We start from the raw sequence: 20268 nt of genomic DNA, 5'->3' as shown, positions 1-20268 counted from the left end.
ATATCATTGGTAATTAGCTTATGCAAGCAGGTACAGAAATATATCAAGTTCTTAATAAAAAATAAAAATCTAATAAGATATTAAGGATTTCCCAGCTTTTCACATGAATATAATCAAACGTCAGTCACAATTTCTTATACAGTAAGTGTTTAACTTCATATCTCAATCCCATAGTACAATCAGTGCCACGTATTATCCCTACAGAATTCAGACCATATTTTAAACGTACCGTCCATAAGAGATGTTACTCCTTCTCTACACTCCATAGCTGTACGTACACTAAGCATTTGAAATTATGAAGTAATAGAAGAAGTAATATAAATAACACCAAAGACAAAAAAGCCCTCAATACTTAAGTATTGCATGAAGTTCAAAATATAATGGCGATTACACATTTGAAGATTCAAAAGAAAACTAAGTGGTGTCAAAGATATGAAAAATGTTAATAAGTAAAACTTCACAAAATGCTTAATATATATGAAGGTTAACAAAGTATTGTTGACACTAATATAAGAACAGACTTTTTTCTTGTTTATTTCCAGATTCCACTCTAATAACTTTTTGAACTTTTCTCGAGAATTTACACTATTACCACTTTAATATAACCAATTTCGATGAACCCTTGACAATACATTTCACCTCACCTTTACCTTCCATATTTAGAACATGAAAAAAACGAAGAAGATATATTGGAAGAGGTAGAGAAACTAAAACAAAACAGTTTGGAAAGGACATTTTCATATTCAAATGTTCTCTGCGTTTTGAGCAATGAATAACCAAAGTTTTCGTAAGTTGATTCACAAATATGTCTAAAAAACTGAAGTGAAATACTTTCGATACAATCCTTGCATCCACCAGCGTACTTTTCATTTCTATTTTTTTTCATTACTATACTAACAGAAAAACGTGAGATCTGACATAATATCGACCCAACATTACAAAATTCATAATAAAGAAATTATACAGAGAAGCGCTGTTTCTAAAAAAAATGTTTCACGTCTAAAATTTTCTCTATGTATAATATACTTAAACATTAATATAAAAAATATAACAACTCTTTTAAATGGACAAGTGCAAACTTAATTATTATAAGAATTAAATCGTAAGCTCGGACATAGATTTTTCAATATCATCACTTTCAGTATCATGAATACTCATATTATCATTATCTACACTTGTGGAATCCGATTCTATCGCTAATGTACGAGTTGGTTGTCGTTTCTTTGGAGACTGTTTTTTAGTTTTGGTTGGTTTTTTTGGTTTCGGACTTTTTTTCTGTAGACGCGGTTTCTTGGGCTTTTGGTTCTCTTTGGAAACGGTTTTCTTTTTTTTAGGTGGTATTGGTTTTTTAACTTTTTTACTATCCTTGGACGTGGTTACACTATTTAAAACCATGGAAAAATGGAGCACAGCATCATTTTTTTCATATTCCTTGATAACTTTTTTGTTAAATACAGTTTTTCTGAAAAATAATTTCTTTCTTTCAAAGTGCATTCATGTTATTTTTATATTCATTGTTTCACCATTCAATTGTTAACCATCATTGATTTATGGACGTGTAGGAAAATAAACTGTCTCACTATAAGATAGGAGGTTCAAAATTTAAGTTGTTTTTGATTGATTAAATTAAATATTTATAAATTATGACGTGAATGTAGAACTTCTTAAGTAGGGAAATTAGAAATGAATCAAATAAAAATAGAATGTTTTTGTTTTTTTTTTTGATAAATATTTGTAAGAGCATTTGTAAGTGACCATATTTTGAGCCCGTAAATTATCTAAAAATGATGATGGGTGTCAAGTTTGAATTTTATGAAAACAAAGTTATTTTCATAGAACAAAACCATGATAACTAGTGGAAAATACAATATTTTTCCCTAATACCTGATGTATATTATGAACTATACTTGAGATACTGATAATTTCAAAATTGAATGTTCCAATATAAAAGTAAATATTTAATACAACTATATTCCAATTTTTTTTTATTTTCAGAATCGTTTCGATATTCATTCCAAATATAATACTTACATTTTCTTCCTATCTTCGTCATTATTCAAGAGAGTAACAAAACATTTCGTGTTGCCTAAAAAACTTAGGTTTGTTTCATCCTTGAATGCATAATCAATCAAAAGACACAATAGCTTGAACAAGTTACTACGATCATGGAAATGTTTGAAAGTCGCAAACTGCTTGGCAAGTAACTAGAAAACAGTCAATGCGAAATCAAGAGCAGATATATACGCTGATTAAGAAATTCAATAGTAATAAGTCTAGTAATAATTAATGTCGTTTTTGGTTTTTGTTCAATTTGGTTCAAAATCATTAAATAACGCAAAAATAGCTTGTGGTAGCTTTAAACTACTAGAAAAATTTGTAAGATTCAAAACATTGGAAACAATAGCCTATGCTGACGATATAACTTTATTGATTTCGGATAGAAGTTGGTATATACTAGGTTTTGGGTAACAACATTGATAAGCACCAGAATACATACTTTCAATTGTACTCCTTCTTCTGATCTAGGATCAACAACTCCGTGCTTTCCAAGCATTTTTTCGTAAACAGAAATTAAAGTGTACACTACGATAAAGTGTATTACATTACTGTCTTTGTACTTGCTCAATTCTGTTAAAGAATGTTCGATGATATGACCATATTCTTTGTTGTACTAAAATGAAAAGAACCATTAGTAAGAAGTATAGATATACAGTAAACATTTCGAATATTCGAAATTCGTCAAGTGCATGGAAGTCAGGCAATTTGGAAAATATATCATATAAATATAGGGACGTTTGCACGACAGACTAGTATCATATTGGAATTACGATAGCGAAGGACCTTGATAAAGTGGCTTTAGTTCTGTAATTTGTACATGGTGTAAATCGGGTTAAAACCATCTCGGCGAATAATAGTTTTATTCTATTTTTTTTATTTTTTAATAACCAGTAGTAATAATTTAGTCTCCTCCTGAGTTCTTCTTGATACGCTCCAGCTGTCACATATTTTTGGTATCTGTCTGATTTTTGGTTTTTATGCAGATATGTTTTCTGACATTCCTTTGGCATCTTCTTTCCAACCTCGTTTACGTTCCCGAACCGATACCACATTCTGGATTCCTATTTCTTCCCAAATATTCTGACTGCGCCATCTATCTCTGAGGCTCGCACCCGTCTTAATTTCAGTCGTTCCTCATTTTTTTATTGTGGATTTTTTGCCTCTTGTTTCCGTAAGAATACATCTTCGCACTTTTTGTAGATTCTCATCTTGCTTTATGTTTTCATCATATTATTTTTTATATTATTTCTCTCAAATATCCTCTGGTCTTTGTTGCTTTTATCTCTTGAGTTTTGTTTAGTTTAATTTCTCTCACGTGATATTGCTACTCCAAGATAATTAAGTTTCATTGTTTGTTGTATTATTTTGTTGTCGACAACAGTTAGTTTACTATGGCTATGACCATTGATAGAGTTTTCTAAGATTCTTTATTATATTTATATATATTATTATATTTATCTGCCGTTGTCTTCATACTCTAACGTAGGTCATCTTCATTCTCTGCTACTAGTACTCCATTATCCGCATAGCATATTAATGATCGATCTCCCATTCTGTAACCTGCGTTGACAACAATACCTTATTATAGTCTATTAGGAACGAGAAAGTAATAAAACCCATTTTCTAATCGAAAACTTAGTACAGTGATTTTAAATATTATTATAGAATAATCTAAATCATAATAATAGACTATAACAACAAGTCTTATTTTTACCTCATTGCAGACTGAAGATAAGGTGAGATTAGGTTAGGTTGATTACAAAAAAGTTGAAAATATAGCAGCATATTCACTTACCAAATAAAAATATTTGAAAATGTTAACAAATGATTCTGGTGGGAGAACGCCACAATTTATTATATCAACATAACTAATCACGTGTTTCTGACGTTCTGTTAACGGCACTGAAAATTATCAATAATGAAACTTTCTATACAATATAAAATTAGGTTCATTTGAACAAAACTGAGACAATACATTTTATGAAACATCCCTAATGTAGTATGTGTTTTAACGAATTTATGTATCTTAGAACCGTATAAATATTTTATAATCCCTACCAAAAATAGGAAAAAACAGGTCAAAGATAGTGTTCCTCAAGTATGCATCTTGTCACCTACTCTCTTTCTCCTGTACATAAACGATCTACTCGACAAAACTGCAAACCCAATCTATAACTTCGCCGACGTTCAAATCAATCGCCCCAATAAACTCGGCGCTAACACTCAAATCCGTAGCCAGAAGCAGATCACCACCATCAATACCGATCTTGAAAACATTCTGCAGTGGGGGAAAGCAATCTGATTGAGTTTAGTGCAGCAAAGACCTAGGCTGCTACTTCTACAAAGGAGGCTAGCACTTCAGCTTCTTCAGCACTGGTCTTAAAATAAAATATCACCATCACCGCAAATTCGATTGTTAGGTGTTGAGGTTCCGAGCAATACATCGAAGATGAATATTGAAAGATTGAGCATAAGAAATATGTTGATTAAATTAGTAGAAGTATACCATACAAAACTCTAATTATACTTCAATGCGCTGAATTCTGCTTGTATATACTCACTAATTTTGCTGCATATGACATTTTCTTCCAATAACTTTACCAATATGTTTCCTTGGTTTGGATTATCAATTTTTATTTCTAAATCTTTAAAAAGTGTATTAAGTTGTATTGGATGTTTCAATTCTTTCGTAAATAAATAGTAAAATTCACAAACTGTCGAGAACACCTAAAAAATAGAAATATGGTAAACATCAAGTATAAACTGTCACGTGTATTTTCAAGGGGAACAGCAACAGTTTGTGAGTTAGTTTTCATTAAATCTATAGAGAGGGCGGACACAACCCCTGTCAAATACCAACAATTTTTTTTACCAGAAAGCGAAAAATCTTGTGAAAACTATGAACAAGATTTAAGTATCAAAAATACTTTGAGATATTTTTATGAATTAGAATGGATAAACGTAAATTTTAAAGTATTTTCACTATAGTCAACACAATTAGAAAGAAGCATAATATTCAGTTAAAAATTATTATTAGTATTAATGTAATTCACCTAAACTTATAGTTGTACAGGTTATAGAAAAAAGAGCACAGGTATCTAAAGTATTCTTAAAAAACTGATTGCTAATAAAGAAAGAAATTTTTGAATGAAAGTTTTAGGCACCTTTATTGCAAAACCCTTTAAACGATAGTTTAATTCATTATTGAACAATAGTTTGAACAATATTTACTTCATTGATGAGTGTACGTTTTCAACTTGACAAGCAAAATTTTTGCAATTGGAGTTAGGAAAATCCGCAATTTTTTTATTATGAAACAATTGAACATCTCCACAATTTTTCTTGATTTATCCAAAACTACCAAAAAAGAATCAAGAATTTGCTATCTTTAAATAAGGTATTACTCAGTCTCCATTCTCAGTTAAGATCTGGCTGTTTAAGGTATGTATCTTTCTCTATAGTACGTCAAATCATCACATATATGACATATTTACCTCCAAAATTAATGTTTTATCATCAGAATGTTGGAATAAATTGAAACATATTATACTAAATATCCTACACTTGCTTAGTAACGCCACAACTGATTTTTGTAACTCTTGTTGATCTCCTCCGTTGTTTTCGGCCAATTTTCTCAAATCCCATATAAGGTACCACTTACAACATATTAAAAGAAAAGACACTGTCTATAAATAAAATAAAATTAATAAATTTATCAGTTCAAGCATTGTGATTTATTTGAAATTTGTCAATAAATGATATTTTATCAGACTTTCATTATTCATCATCAAAGTCTCGATCTGTATTATGATCCGCTGATATGTTTAAAAAAAACTTGTCACTAAAATTACATGAATAGACTCGTTTCAATAACTAAATTATCATCTTCAGGCACCCTAGTAAGCATTTAGTCACTGCTAGCGATAACTTGGTTAGCGAAACGTAAGTGATGGTATAGTGGTAGATGTGTTCAAAACGTTCCTGACTGGACTATTCCCACAAGAAGGAACCTTGGAGATCTCGCAGGGAAAATCTTTTACCCCGAAGCCTTTGCTATAGTGATTGCCAACTTTAAATAATACTGACAATATACAGTGGTGAAGAAAAAGTGATATTGCCGAATTTTCCTAGGCTAATGTCAAGTAATAATGCAAAATATGATGAAAATGCAATTGGTGTTTACAAATAAATAATTTTTTTGGGGAAATACTGGATTCTTAGAGGTGGATAACATTTTCGTAACTCATATTAGGGAAACTGTTTCCGTTTTTAGGTAAGTATAGATAGTAAAAATTATTACGTGGAAAAACAATTGAACTAAGCGAGGAAGAGTTATTCTGAAAATAGTCCCTACGCTGGAATTAATTGTAAGCGATTCTTTGCTTTTAAAATTGTACCTTGATCGCTCCTAATGGATACCAACGTCAAATTTAAGCGATTATAGGTGTCCCTTAGACACTTGAAGTCCATTAACGTATCAAATTACTTTTATTTTATATTAATGTGACTCTAGGAACCATACATATAATTAATTATAGCTTTTGTGTACAGTAAGATTAGTATTTAAGAAAGCATATACACGGATATTGTGTTCTCAATAGTTTTGACATTAAACGAGTACAGTTGTCAGATTATTGAAAGTTATTCAACTAACATCATTTTATTTAATAACTTATTTCTAATGAATTTTAATTACTTCAAACATTCTTCATTCATGAAACTAAGACTTTTGAAACTATCTTTAACTATAACTATAACTATCGTTAAAGTGAAATAGATTCTAGTGATCCATTTCACTGTAAGAATAGTCACCACGAGATGAAGTAATTTTTAATTTTTAAATACTAAATTTAAATATTAGTATGTGTAATTCAAACTGCCATCCAATACAAATCTCACCTTTGAATCAGCGTCCTCCAGAGGATCAGTAAGTTCAGCAAAAGAAAACAAATCATTTAAATTGAAATGTTTGTACAATATAGCTACTTTTAGAGCATAGTTTTGTCCTTTTTTGTCCTATAATGAAAATATATATATATATTTTAGAAAAGGTAATTCCAATACAATCTGACGATTATGATTTGTTTCTTCATGAATATCTTGTTACAAGTAAAGTGATATGTCTAGGAAAGTCTGAAAAGGTGCACCCATACAGACTAGGGAACAATCCGTTACACGAATGGCTCAAAAGTATCGGAAGCATTATTGGTACAAAAATTTTCCAAGCAGAAATAGCAGCGATCCATTGCTGTTTGGAGAAATCAAAAGATAGTAAAATCATGGGGTACGAAGATCAAAAGGGTAATGGAAAGGCTGACGAAATAGCCAAACAAGATGTGTTAATGGTATTCTTTGGACCGGAATTCTTCCCCAGCGCTGCTGAAACATCAACTAATGCAGCCACTAAAATATGGTTGGAGTACAAATCTAGGTTCTAGACAAATGAGGGAGTTCATATTATAACAATCGCCAATATCCACGAGGAACTGATGAATGAAAACAGGAAAACGGTCAAAACTGTTGTCTGTTAACAGGCTATTCTGAATATACATCTAAAATTGATAGGATTTATAGAGAAGTCTCTCTATAGATTCTGTCGATCAAAAGAAGAAACTGTAGAGCACATACTATTTGTGTGGATGTCAGAATTATTATGGAAACATATTAGATATCCTGTTGAAAATTATTGAAAGCATAAACCCACACCAAAAACATTATAAGAGCATACTTACTGGTTCTTTTAAAAATGCTTTAAGCTTGTTAGCATGATTCTTATGAAGTATTCTAGCAAATCTTCTACCTCGTTCAGCAAAATCAGGAATGTCACTAAGGTGTTTCAATACTTCGGCTGAATGCTTCAATAAATTCTCGTTTGAATATTGATTGAATAATTGTAAAATAGTTTCGGAAATATCACTATATTCCTAAAAATGTATACTGCTTAAAATTTTTAATGTAAATTATGTAATATTGGTATGGAAAGAATCAGTAATGGAATATTGCATCTATTGTATGGTAATATAATAATGGTAGACACTCAAAGGAAGCCGAGGTCATACAGACATGGGATCTAGGAGTGATCACAAAATAAGACCATCGATTAAAGCTTTTATATCTTACAGAATGGTTTAGCAGCATCTAGGCAATCCCAAATCAGTAGTTTGAAGAGCATGTAAGAATGAATTGTTTGCATGCTGAATATAGTCTTTGCCTTTTGTCTTTACATCTGAATATCATCGTAGCCGTCTTCTATGGCATAAAGAGGAAAATCACTGGGTGTCAGGAATGGAATCTGATCATTTTTGATGACGGGTTCCATTTTTGTTTGAGAGTGCATGATGATCGGACAAGAGTGAGAAGACGACGTACTATTTTTTATTAGAAGAAGCATTTCACTCGCCCTATAAGTAATAATATGTCATTCCATACTGTCGAGTCATGCAAAACCCTTTTGTTTGCAAAATGGAACCAGACCATATGTTGCAAAAGCATTCACTGATCAATACCACTTCAACTGTTTACTCTGGCCACCTAAATCACCCGACTTGCTTCCAATTAAACATACCTTGGATATGATATTGAATTTGCAGCATCTTTTACATACTTTCTCTGGAAATTGAAGTAACTGGTAACGAAATACCTCAAAAATATATCAGCCAGCTTATCAGAACCGATCCTAGACGCATCAAAGTGAATAAGAAATCCTGAATTCAAAGGATATGGAAACAGAAATTGGTATGGTCAATAGCATGACGGCATAGACTAAACTGTAGAACTAGATTTTGGATTATGTTTAAAACAACAATAATTATTGGAAAAAACGTTAAAACCATGTCAAATAATGACAGAGGAAGGTAGAAAATAGAGCGTTCAAATGGTAGACTCACGTCCAGGATTCCGGATTACAAATTACCATAGAAAATTGTGGAGGAAGAAAGCAGGATTCCTAATGAGAAAGGATGATGAAGAACTATGTAAAATGTGTTTGATAAGATATTTTTTCTTATTTATATCACTAACTATTCTCATACATACCCTACAAAAATTCTTATCCAGGAAATTGTTGTGGACTTGAAGAATCACTTCCAACATATTTATAATTATTAGCATATCATTTGTATTCAAAATTATTATGTTTATGGTGTCTAAAACTTCAGCAACTGGTTGATGGGCAGATGGGTCCGGGGTAATAACTGAAAGTAAAATAATAATTTATAATTATATATCAAAACAAATATCCTGAAGCACTGAGGTGCAAAATCGCTTCCACACAACTGTAGGATTATCACGATGAAAAGGTAATAAAAATAGGGAAGAATAAAGTATATGAAGCCTATTAGCACAAAATTTGTAACGTATCACACTTACTGTTTTTCGACATGAGTCTATTAACTTTAGGTTTCCCTTTTAATCGTTGTTTCACTGCTTCGGCAAATATTTCAGAAATAGCTCTCCGTTCTTGATCGCTTATTTTATCGCTTAAGATACATTTACAGAATAATGGCCAGTTTTGCATCTGCTCACAAGAATAGAGGAAACCTTCTACTAGAAGCTCTTTACTGCAATCGCCTTCCTGTAAAGTAAATATTTGAGACTGTAATTGAAATAGCTGACAAGTTGTTTGCAATTTTCTAGGATTGCAATAAAAATATTTAATGCAATCAGTCTTTGATTATAATTTATTATTATATATAATAATAGTGTAGTAGTAATGTAGTAATATAATATATTATTATATTACTACATTATATTAACGTTAGTCGATGATCCTATCCTAATATTCTACACACTATTTGTAGATAAATAAATAGAGTGCAACGATGGAAAAAAGTTACACAAATTCTAAACTCATTGCTTTGGTCAGGAGAAATTAAGCAAAACACAAAAATGACAATATACAAAGCCATAGTGGAGCCCATTTTAACAAATGGATGCGAGTTCTGGCAACTGACGGATAGATAGGAGAAAATGATAGAGACTGTAGAAATGGACTGCTCGAGAAATTCATGCAAGATATCCAAAATATAGCATATACGAAATGCAAGATATATCGAAACAGATCGTATATACATGACTACAGAGAGAATACAGACTAAGCAACTGATCTTGTGATGAGAATGGAGCAGAGCAGATGGCCGAAGAAAGCATTGGTATATCAACCTCAGAAAGGAAGAAGACGAAGAAGACCCTCAAGGACCTGTAAATAAGAAACTGAACAGACATTGAAACACAGAGCTATCCAGGAAATCGAGTGGATAGTGGATATCTAGATAATTTAAAATATTTTTTGTCTTCACACTAATTGTCAAATTTTCAGCAAATATAGGTATGGGTATTAAATTGTTGAATTCGGCGCGGTGGGTATAATTTTCTATTTTATGGCAGGGAGACTTTTTGAGTAATTTGCTCAAATTTTCGAACTTTTGATCTCTCTGCCTTCATCACCTCACCATCAAATATGGAGGTATAGAAGCAGACAGCGGCATGAGGGGCGTTTAAAAGCATACCTCACGAGATGTGAAGTAATCACCAGAGCTAAGAAAGGTGAATAGGACTTTGAGTCTGGACGATGCTATTCACGAAAATAGCATGAGCTCAGTCACAGTGGGCACTTTACAAAATGTAACATCACCACTACGGTGGAATCTAGTAGTAGATGACCTACGTGATAAGTCTCGTGTAGTTTATGCAGATTATATAACTGAATTCACCTCAGATAGTTGGATTTCTGTGGAATAAACTGTGGTGGATGTAGACCGTGACTGTGAGGCAATCGCCTGACAGAAAAACAGCAAGATGCAGAAACTACGTATCCACGTATATGAACTGGAGATCTGTCAAACATCAGCAATTTAAGTTATCTTAGATTTAATTCCACTGTACATTGTCAATACAAAGACATACCAACGAATCAATGATCGGGTGGTAATAGGATGTAGCCGTTCTCCAAGAACTCTCCGTGGATGGTTAATCCAAAACAAGTAAAAATCATTAGAAAAACGTAAAGTGTTCCTCGACCAAAAATATAACATACCGTAGTATGCTGCAGTTTCCAAAACTTTCAAATTCAATAGAAGATCATTCTAGCACCTTTTAAATGGAAGTTTTAATCATTGTAATTCAATTCAACTTAAGACAGAAACACTCGGGAAAAATAAATAACAAGAGTCGAGCGATCATTAGCTCGATCAACTCACAGATAATCAAATTGAAGTTAGTCTTGGAGAGAGACAATTAACTAGACAATAAATATGAGAAAACAAGAAAACCAATAATTTATAGAGAGGATAAAGTTCAATTTTCACTAGATGATCATGGTGATCACTTGAAAGCAGAAGTGAAAAAAATAGAAAATCTTAGTCGAGTACTCGATTGGAAGTCTGTTACGGTCCTTAGAGGTTTCAGGTAGTTATTCGGATACTATAACCACGAAAGGTTTAATATATATGGACATATTTAGAAATAAACTACGCGTTCTTACTGAGTTCCTTACGGGACATTGTAAATATAAAGATTATAAACATCGGCGTCTGCAAATTTTATGGATAAGATGATGAAACGTAGATGTAACATAGAAGATCTTGTAAGCAACATTATAGAAGAGGAGTGTTTTGCTATAATATATTTAATCAATATATAGAAGATACTCATTTTAGTTCTGAATATTCAGGGTAAATTATGATCCTGCAGCTGTAACCATGATCAGTAATGAACTTACTTCATAAATAAGTATGTTTGCCAAAGCAAGTAAAAGATGATTTGACTTTGCAGCATTCTTGTGAAAAAAGGCTAACAAACAATTACAAGCTGCCTGTCCTACTGGAGCATGTTCATCAAAAACTAATTTTTTCATTTTGGCTATCATTTCATGTGATACTAAGTCAGGAACTCTAGAAAAGATAGAGGATTTCTGTCAATTGCGAGTATAAATTCATTATAGTTAAATAAACATTAAGATAGAAAATATCTCGAAGAGAGTTGATTTTTCATTTACCTAATTTATTATTTTCAGTTTTTCATTTCTATTTTTTGTTTTTCTTTGTTGAGCTGATTTAAAAAATTATCACGGCGGAACAGAACAATTGATGAATTTCTTACCACATTATTTTCCAGTTGATATAAATTTACAATTTGATTACATAATATAAATTTTTCTATGCTGGTTTTGTATAAAGGTATATTAATTCATTATAAATTATTCTGTTTACAAAAAACGTAATTGTTGAAAGGTTATTCATTCTATTTCATAGATCATTTAAAAAGATAGAAAATGGGAATCAAAATCGGCTTTTGCGGAGGACACACCTGCTATCATCTTCCAAGTCAAAGTATTCGCTGTGATGGAATCTGATCATAGCCCAAAAATTTTAGCTAAAAGCACTGGAAGGTGGGAAAAAATCGTGTAGTGGTAAAAGTTACAGGATTTGTTCATTTTTCATGTCATCCTCTTTCGGCAAAACGTATGATACAGTTTTTTTTATCAAAACTTAATTTTTAGGCAATTTCCTTTAAAAATCACTTTTGACTGGTTATCATCAGTACGTGTCTTCAGATCTGGTGGTTGGTATTACAAAACCAATATGGACGACTGTCTCTTTGGAGTTTTCTGGCCAAATGGGCACATTTTTCTCTCTGGTCTTCTGCAGTTGAGAGTCGTATGCAGCCAAAAGCAGAGTTTGTCAATTACATGCTACAATGTAATATTTAAAATTGCAGATATGGAGGGTTTGCTAAGTACTTTTAGGGATGTTATGTATAATGTTTCATTAACAAGGAGCAGCGTTACAAGTTATATTCGGAGAAAGGGAAATTGCATATGGTAATTAGATTTTCTATTGTCTACGATTATTGAATGAGTTATTATTCATATTGTCGCCAATGGTTCTATATTAATAGCGTGTTAAAAAAATCAAATATAAATTATGAATATTATAAACAATTGATATCACGCTACCGCTTGAATTTAAATGTTTCAATTGACCAATAATGTAGCTGATTTATTTTAATTTTTTAGTTTGTCTAAAGTATATATTTGTCATTAAAGCTATCATTTTTTACTGATGACTATCACAGAATTCTATAGAGTTGCTAGTTTTGAATTTAAATGTAAACGAATATAAAGAAAATCTTACATTTCTAGGAGATATGTATAAATATTTATAGCTTTGACAGCTACATCTATATTGACGTCATAAAATCTCTGCGATACTGCCTTAATTAATATTTCAATAACGGGTCTCACAAATTCAATAACCTTGATCATCCCAAATATATTTCCACATGCTTCCAGTGCGAAAAGTCTAACTTCTTTTGACTGGAACAATAGAAGAATAAAATATATTGATAAAAAGAATTTTTGGTGCATTGTAGTAATAAATATAAAAATAATATTACAATCTAATTTATTTATACATAGCTAAGGAACATAAGGATCCGCAAAATAAGATATATCTCAACTTCAATTAACGATATTTAGATATTATGCAGAACTTTTATTTGGAAAAACATGAAAACTAATCCTTGGGGTGCACGAGGCCCCGACTCGATACGTGCACCATCTATTTAGCAGTCATGACAACAATGTGTTTGCCATGTTGTTGATGCGTTTCGAAGAGAGAGGACTAATACGACCAAAGAAACTATGAAGAATTACAAAAGTTTGTATTTCCTCCTCGTAGTTATACAGCAAAATTTTATGGAGAAATGTATCTATAGAATCCGAGAATATAAGGTAAGATTGGGGAATGGCAACCATCTTACCCTAATATTGTGGATTATTAGTAGTTCATCCTATTTACATCCGTCGACACTAAGGAATAAAAGGCTCTGCATTTAATATTTGATACTTACCGGGTCGGTTATTAATTTTATTATTACATTTATTACTTGAAAATGAGATACGAATAATTTAGGAAAATATTTCGTCCAAATTTCAGCTTCTCTTATGCATTCCATTCTCATCATGTATACAGCAGAATCCTGATTGAGACTACAAAAAAGAAAAATAATAATTATTACCACCGTTATTAAAGAAAACTATATCATTCTATCAGATGAATATAATTTAATGTTTGCAGTGTGGCTAAAAATATTTATATTCTAATAACTTTAGCAATGCAGACATGAAAAAATTTAAAAAGCTTGCAACCTTGCATAATTGACTATATTGTAATGATGTTTTTTCGGTTTTATATAAGTCTCCCATAGATATCATTCATTCAGTTATAACGATTGGAAATATTACAATAACGGTCTAAATAGAGGAATCATAATATCCAGAATGTCTTGGAATAGAATGGCGTGATAGAATTCATATTAAGTGAGTTTGAGAACTCCTGAAAATATACCATAATGAGCAGTATTATATCTGTCATTCAAATCCTAAATAGATATTAAAAGTTCGGTCGAAAATGTTATAATAGTTTGCCGATTGAGTTTAAAGCACAAAGAATTGTTACACTTATCTAGGCCCAAAATGTTGAAATAGTTTACCGAGTGAATCAAATGCACAATGTGGTTTGAAACAAATTGAAAGTATACAGCATGCAAATGAAGTTGATCATTGAAAAATTCTTACCAATTTCTATGGAAAATGAAATATAATGATGCTATGGAACATTGTAGTTTATCTTTACGTTTATTGAGTTCCTCCACTATTTCTGTGTTATGACGTATTGCATATTCATAAGCGGGATCATTCACGATATTATTGAAAACCAGAACTATAGCGGTAAGGATTTTCACAGCTGAAAAAAAAATGGCAATGTCAACCATTAAATATGATTGATATTTTGAAAGTCTTAGTTAAAATTAAAATTTTTTTAGAACTAATTATAATCTACCATTTTCCAAATTTGAACAAATACTTGAACTAATATGATTTTAGACGAATAAAAATCTAATTATGTTACGTTTCCGCAAATCTATCATAAATCTTCTAGTATTGTTACGAGTTCGTCCACGATATGGGCCGTGAAGCAGATTATAATGGAACTCTAAAATTTGGCGAGTACACCGAATCGTTTGATGTTTGTCGACGCCTTTAATGCTTTTTATAAACGGCAGCGAGTTGTTTATATGTTAATAATTATCATCAATATGCGCTTTCAATGGGAGGCAAAAATTAAACTGAATTGAATCATGATAATCACTGTTCATGTTGCCTGCCATAATATATTTGTAGATATTTTATATAAATTTGAAATTTGAAGGAAATTTATTTTAGTTAACAAAAGAGCTATCCAGTTATAAGAAATTTATATAAGTTTTTGTTATGGAATTGTAATCTTGCACTCGAAAATAAAATAATTTGACCCTTCAACAATTTTTTGCTATAACAAAGTAATTTCTAGAGTCATTGATGGTATATTTCAGTTGATTTATGATCCCAAATGTCCCCTCAAAACAATCTGAATAATTAAATAAGCTTTTAGTTGAACAATAATTTCTCAACAATTTCTCTATAACAAATTATTTTGGATAAAAAAGACTTATCATACCAAATACGACTCCTGTATGTCGAACACATTTAAGACCACTTTCTTCCATACTCCGCAAAAATACTGTAAAACACTTCAGTAAGATGGAATCATAAAGAACTCCCATTTTATGAGCTGATTGTATGAGATTTTGTAAAAAACTGTACAGTCCCATTTTTAAATATTTGACAAAATACGTGCTTCTTTCCATCAATAAATATCTTCCATTTTCCTAAAAAATTAAAATCTTTAATGGAGATTAGGGACAAAGTCTTTGGAGGAGTAAATGAGTGACAAGATGGTAATGTCTTTACCTTAAGGGGGACTAAAACTTATTAACTTGATTCACCAATTTAAACAAAAATTTTCCACCAATAAATCACTTCCCGCGGAAATTACCAATTCAGTAGAAAATTTTACATTAATTACTTTATTAACCTATAAAGTGAGATGTCGGAATACACTCTTTGTCTGTATTTAAACTATTCTTATATTCAACTATCTCAATACTTTCAAATGAATTCAACTATTTGCTTTTTTTTATAACTTTTGTTGTTAATTGGTTGGTTCATGATCTACTGAGTTCCTATTGGCGTAAAGAGGTCATCTCCAGTGTTAGGTCCTATTCAACCTCTTTCAAGAGGCTCATTTCTATTATTATCTACTGATTTTATAATTATTTATATTGAATAATGTATACGATAGCATTTAGTATTTATGGCGGTTTGTACAGTGATACTAGGATCTGAATAGTTTGATATTCGTTGAGTACGCTAGTCAGATTATTGAAACCAACTTTATTTATTCTCAATTAGCTTAATAAATGTTTTTTTGCACAAAGTTGTGAATTGAATTATTTAACGAAAGTTACATGCTCTGTAGGTATAGTTCTCAATTACAGAGGACAGTTATGCGAGGAACAATCAATATTTACCAATGAAAACATCGAATCGTGAACATAAATGCATTTCTATTGACCGAAGGTGTCGGAAGGTATGTGCACACAATACAAAAAACTGAATAAACAGATGGCAATAGCCGAATCGTCAAAGATAGTTCGATGGCGACAAAATTATTTGCGACAGATAAATGTCTACCAAAGTTCTAATAGACGAATTGGGTACAAAAGGGCTCAGTTCAGGTCTGGTTCCCTGTTTAAACCAAACTCTCTTGTATGCAGGTAAATTTTACTTATTTATTTACATTTAATAATTTAATATTGAGTTGTAGCAAGTTAACGATTTATAATGATAATTTTTTTTCCAGTTCCAAGAAAGACTGCAATTATGTGCATCTCTCCAATTTATAATGATTCCATTGCCTTTTAACGAATACTTTCTTGCATAAGATATACATATTTTTAAAAGTATTTATAAAAATAATAAATTTGTAAAATGGGGTATCTACGCCTATGGTAGATCAAACAGAATTGTCGGCAACGGTTTTTATAATCTACAATTAATATTCGAAGAACTATATATTCAACAGCCAAACACCGCGTCGCTATCGTAAGTTGGCAGCGCGGTGGTGCATCCCTCACTTGCATTTAGTTGCCGCGAAAATCTCGTGATGTTAGGTTGTGTCAGACGACGATTTTTGATTTTGCGTACCGAATTTAAAGATTTTGACGTTTTCTTATTTAGTGTTTTCGTAGTCTTATAAAGATGATACCAATCTGGGTATTTGCATATTAATTCTTGGTTAGATTGATTACAGAGTATTTGTGATGGTGTACCGAAAAGCGGCTGAAAAGCACTGTAAAGATGTTACAACTTTGTCAAAAAATATGTTTGGCATGTAACATCATACATATATACAAAAAAAATTAAAGCAGAAAATACTAGCATCGAAGTGAGTTATCGTTGCGTCAATAGACTTTTTAATAATGATGAGGATAAGCATTTTTTGGATGATGAGTAGTAAACGAAGAATACCATTATATCACCATGGATTGGTGATATAAAATGTTTCATCAATTAAAAAAATATGATAAGTACCTCAAGTTCCGGTTGTTGTTCAATAACTTCATAACTTTCTAGCTTCTTTACAATATTCTTGCTATCATCTTGGCAACTGCCAATTCTATAATGTTGCTTTGCATTGAAATGCTGAAAACCGGCTACATCAACGCAAAGTTGAATTAACTCTTTGATGACAATATCTGGATCCGAGTTATAAGTAATCAACAGGTCCGCAACAACAAACTACAAAAATATTTTTAACAAAAAATCTATCAATTTTTCAGGCATCAAAATTGTAAATAAAAATCGATACAACAAATACTAATAAATTTATAATTATTGAATGTATAAATCAATTCAGAAAAAAAGATGCATTTTTTTACTGTTGTAAGTAATATGAAAGGTGAGTGGTACAGTCCTGTAAAAGAAATATTATGTGCAAATACTTTATTGAAGTATTATAAAGGTTTCAACAACTATTACAAAAGGTTTTATTGTTTTAATGGCTTCATTTCTAGCCCAATATGACTATTCTAGATTTTCCCCCTCGCCGGAGTTGTGCTAAAGTGGGAGCCGGGGAAATGTACCCAAGAAGGGGTATTTTTGCGGTTTTATGGTAATATCTCTTAAAGGAAATGCAATATTAACACGTGGTTATTATAAAAGAACATCAAATTCTGCATTGAATGAGACTGGTCGCACATTTTTTTCATACTACTGCACATAAAATTTGGACCAGTTTTCCTCATTTTTGACAAATTGTTGTTGGTCTAAACCAACGCATTTATCAATAAAGTGGTTATTATAAAAGTTAAAGAGGAATAAATGAATAATAGAATGAAACCAAAAGCGACCAGCCGTATTAGTACAGTTTCTCCTTTAGCCATTTAAGGCGCATTGGTAAGTAAAGCTACCACAAGAGGTCTTCGTTACTGTGATTTTATTTATTTGTTTGTTGTTAAAATTGTTTCAATAGGATGAATCTCTTCTCGAAGAAATCAAACCTTTCTTCGAACATGATACTCAACATGGAGCTACTGCCGAATCTGGTCTGGCCTTGTGAAGTCTAGATTCAGCATGGTATCTCTACCACCATTACAAGCGGGCCGCCAATATCGCTTGAGAACGTACCTACAAGTACGCAGGTGCTGGCAAATTTGGTCTTGATTCTGTTTCTACCTCCAAAGAACCAGCTCCCCAGTTACTTTTCTTCATAATTTCCTGCAAATGTAACAAGAGGTGTGCAGGTGGTTGTGGATGTCGAAAGGTTGGGATTAAGGATTTATTTTTGCCAACTGCAAGGGGAACTCCTGCACTAACTTCCTCCAACATGAAGAAATTGATGTGCTAGAAGACCTAGACTACATATGAGGCGACGGACTTCGAAGAAGATATTAAAGACGTCGACGAAGATATTAATAAACCTAACCTAACATACTACAATTTTAACGAATTCGGAGGGTTAGGTTAGGAAACCTTCAATTACTTTTTTTCGTTGGGGGGGGGGGTATGTTAAAACTTTAGACCAATTTTTTACACTGTCCTCTTCTGTCCCCCTTTTTTTTTCTTTCAACAATTAATGTAAATATTACAATCACTGAAAAATTATTACAATTATTTGATTCTCCAAATGAAAAAAAGTACCTACTATTAGACAAAAAAAGTTTGAATATTTGAATTTTTTCAATTTTGTACATATTACGTAATCCATAAATACCTGTGTATTGCTAGGACTATTCAAAATTTTAGCATACAAATTATTATCTTCAATCGGTTCATAAATTTTCCAAATCGGTCCTTTGTATAGAGGTCTCTTGTGTTTTTCAAAATAGTTATCATAGTTTTCACCATAATCTATGAATTATGAAAAAAAAATTAAATGTTGCAAAGTTTTTCGCATGGTATAACAATATACAAACATTTTAGTTTAAACTTGTAATATTGTTATTGTTATATAAATTGTTAAAATTGCAATTTCTCCAATTCGTCAAAATTCAACAATAGAGCAAGCCATTTTGGTTCTTATTGTCAAAAACAGTAGATATTTTTTAATGAAATATTCAAGTTTATTAAAACACTATTATATAAATACCGCCAGCTAAACCAAAAATATGCTCAACGCTCTTCTACTTATTATTTGAAATTTTATATAATTTACTATCTACATAGGACTTACATTCACATACAAAACTTGAAGCTCTTGAAATGCTGCTTCTGGCTGATTCCGAAATGTTACTGGCAGTTGCATGATCAGAGTTAATTGATGAAATACTTGGAGAGCTGATTGTTCGAGTAAAACAACGTCTAGGTGTGCTCGTTACCATAGTTTCTTGAGTTAAACTTGTAGTTTTTGTGCATAATTCGTTATTTGGAGTTAGTTTAATCTTTTTTAAAGGTGACGCCATTTCTTTGAATAAATAAACCCTTTCTTTTCGACTAACGAAACACAACTATAAACCACTATCTAAAAATTAATGGCGTCAAACATAAACGATGTTCAAATGTTTTTATTGAGAGCGGGAAATGCGTTCATTGGTTACTGGATCATTTTATATATAATACTACCTGGTCTACTAATATACAGTCGTAGTAAATAGTGTTGCATATATGCAGTGAATAAATTTTTTCGTAAAAAAGAGTAATGGATCACAAAATCAGTTTTCTTCGCCCATTAAATTTTACAATACAACACAAAAACGTTGTTATCTTTGAAATATCGTTTTGATCCATTAAAAAAATAACAAATCTTTTAGTTTTAAAAGGGCGCGAAA

The 20268-nt window shown here is 31.4% G+C and overlaps 1 protein-coding gene across 1 annotated transcript; it reads right to left on the bottom strand.

The window, feature by feature from the left end:
• Nucleotides 1-227: 227 nt before the first annotated feature.
• Nucleotides 228-19979, bottom strand: LOC130441492 (uncharacterized). The gene is made up of 18 exons (XM_056775203.1): nucleotides 19674-19979; nucleotides 19215-19351; nucleotides 17534-17740; nucleotides 15558-15768; nucleotides 14636-14804; nucleotides 13909-14047; nucleotides 13191-13372; nucleotides 11777-11948; nucleotides 9427-9631; nucleotides 9094-9251; nucleotides 7791-7982; nucleotides 6958-7074; nucleotides 5553-5744; nucleotides 4620-4785; nucleotides 3854-3960; nucleotides 2498-2671; nucleotides 2032-2204; nucleotides 228-1462 (listed from the first exon to the last, which is right to left on the bottom strand). The coding sequence occupies exons 1-18, from the start codon at nucleotides 19900-19902 to the stop codon at nucleotides 1096-1098; spliced, it is 3297 nt and encodes a 1098-aa protein (XP_056631181.1). The 5' UTR covers nucleotides 19903-19979; the 3' UTR covers nucleotides 228-1095.
• Between the last annotated feature and the right edge of the window lie 289 nt (nucleotides 19980-20268).

The sequence above is a fragment of the Diorhabda sublineata genome, chromosome 3, assembly GCF_026230105.1.
Source record: "Diorhabda sublineata isolate icDioSubl1.1 chromosome 3, icDioSubl1.1, whole genome shotgun sequence".
Lineage (NCBI taxonomy): Eukaryota > Metazoa > Arthropoda > Insecta > Coleoptera > Chrysomelidae > Diorhabda > Diorhabda sublineata.
This window is presented reverse-complemented; position numbering and strand designations above follow the sequence as displayed.

What these genes read in the sequence shown, in the direction of transcription:
- LOC130441492 (XM_056775203.1), bottom strand. Translation starts at nt 19,902, where the DNA reads ATGGCGTCACCTTTAAAAAAGATTAAACTAACTCCAAATAACGAATTA. An exon ending in ACATACAGGAGTCGTATTTG is followed by an intron (nt 14,805 to 15,557) that starts GTATGATAAGTC and finishes TTTTTTTTTCAG; the next exon opens with CTGTGAAAATCCTTACCGCT. An exon ending in ATAAAACATTAATTTTGGAG is followed by an intron (nt 4,786 to 5,552) that starts GTAAATATGTCA and finishes TCTATTTTTTAG; the next exon opens with GTGTTCTCGACAGTTTGTGA.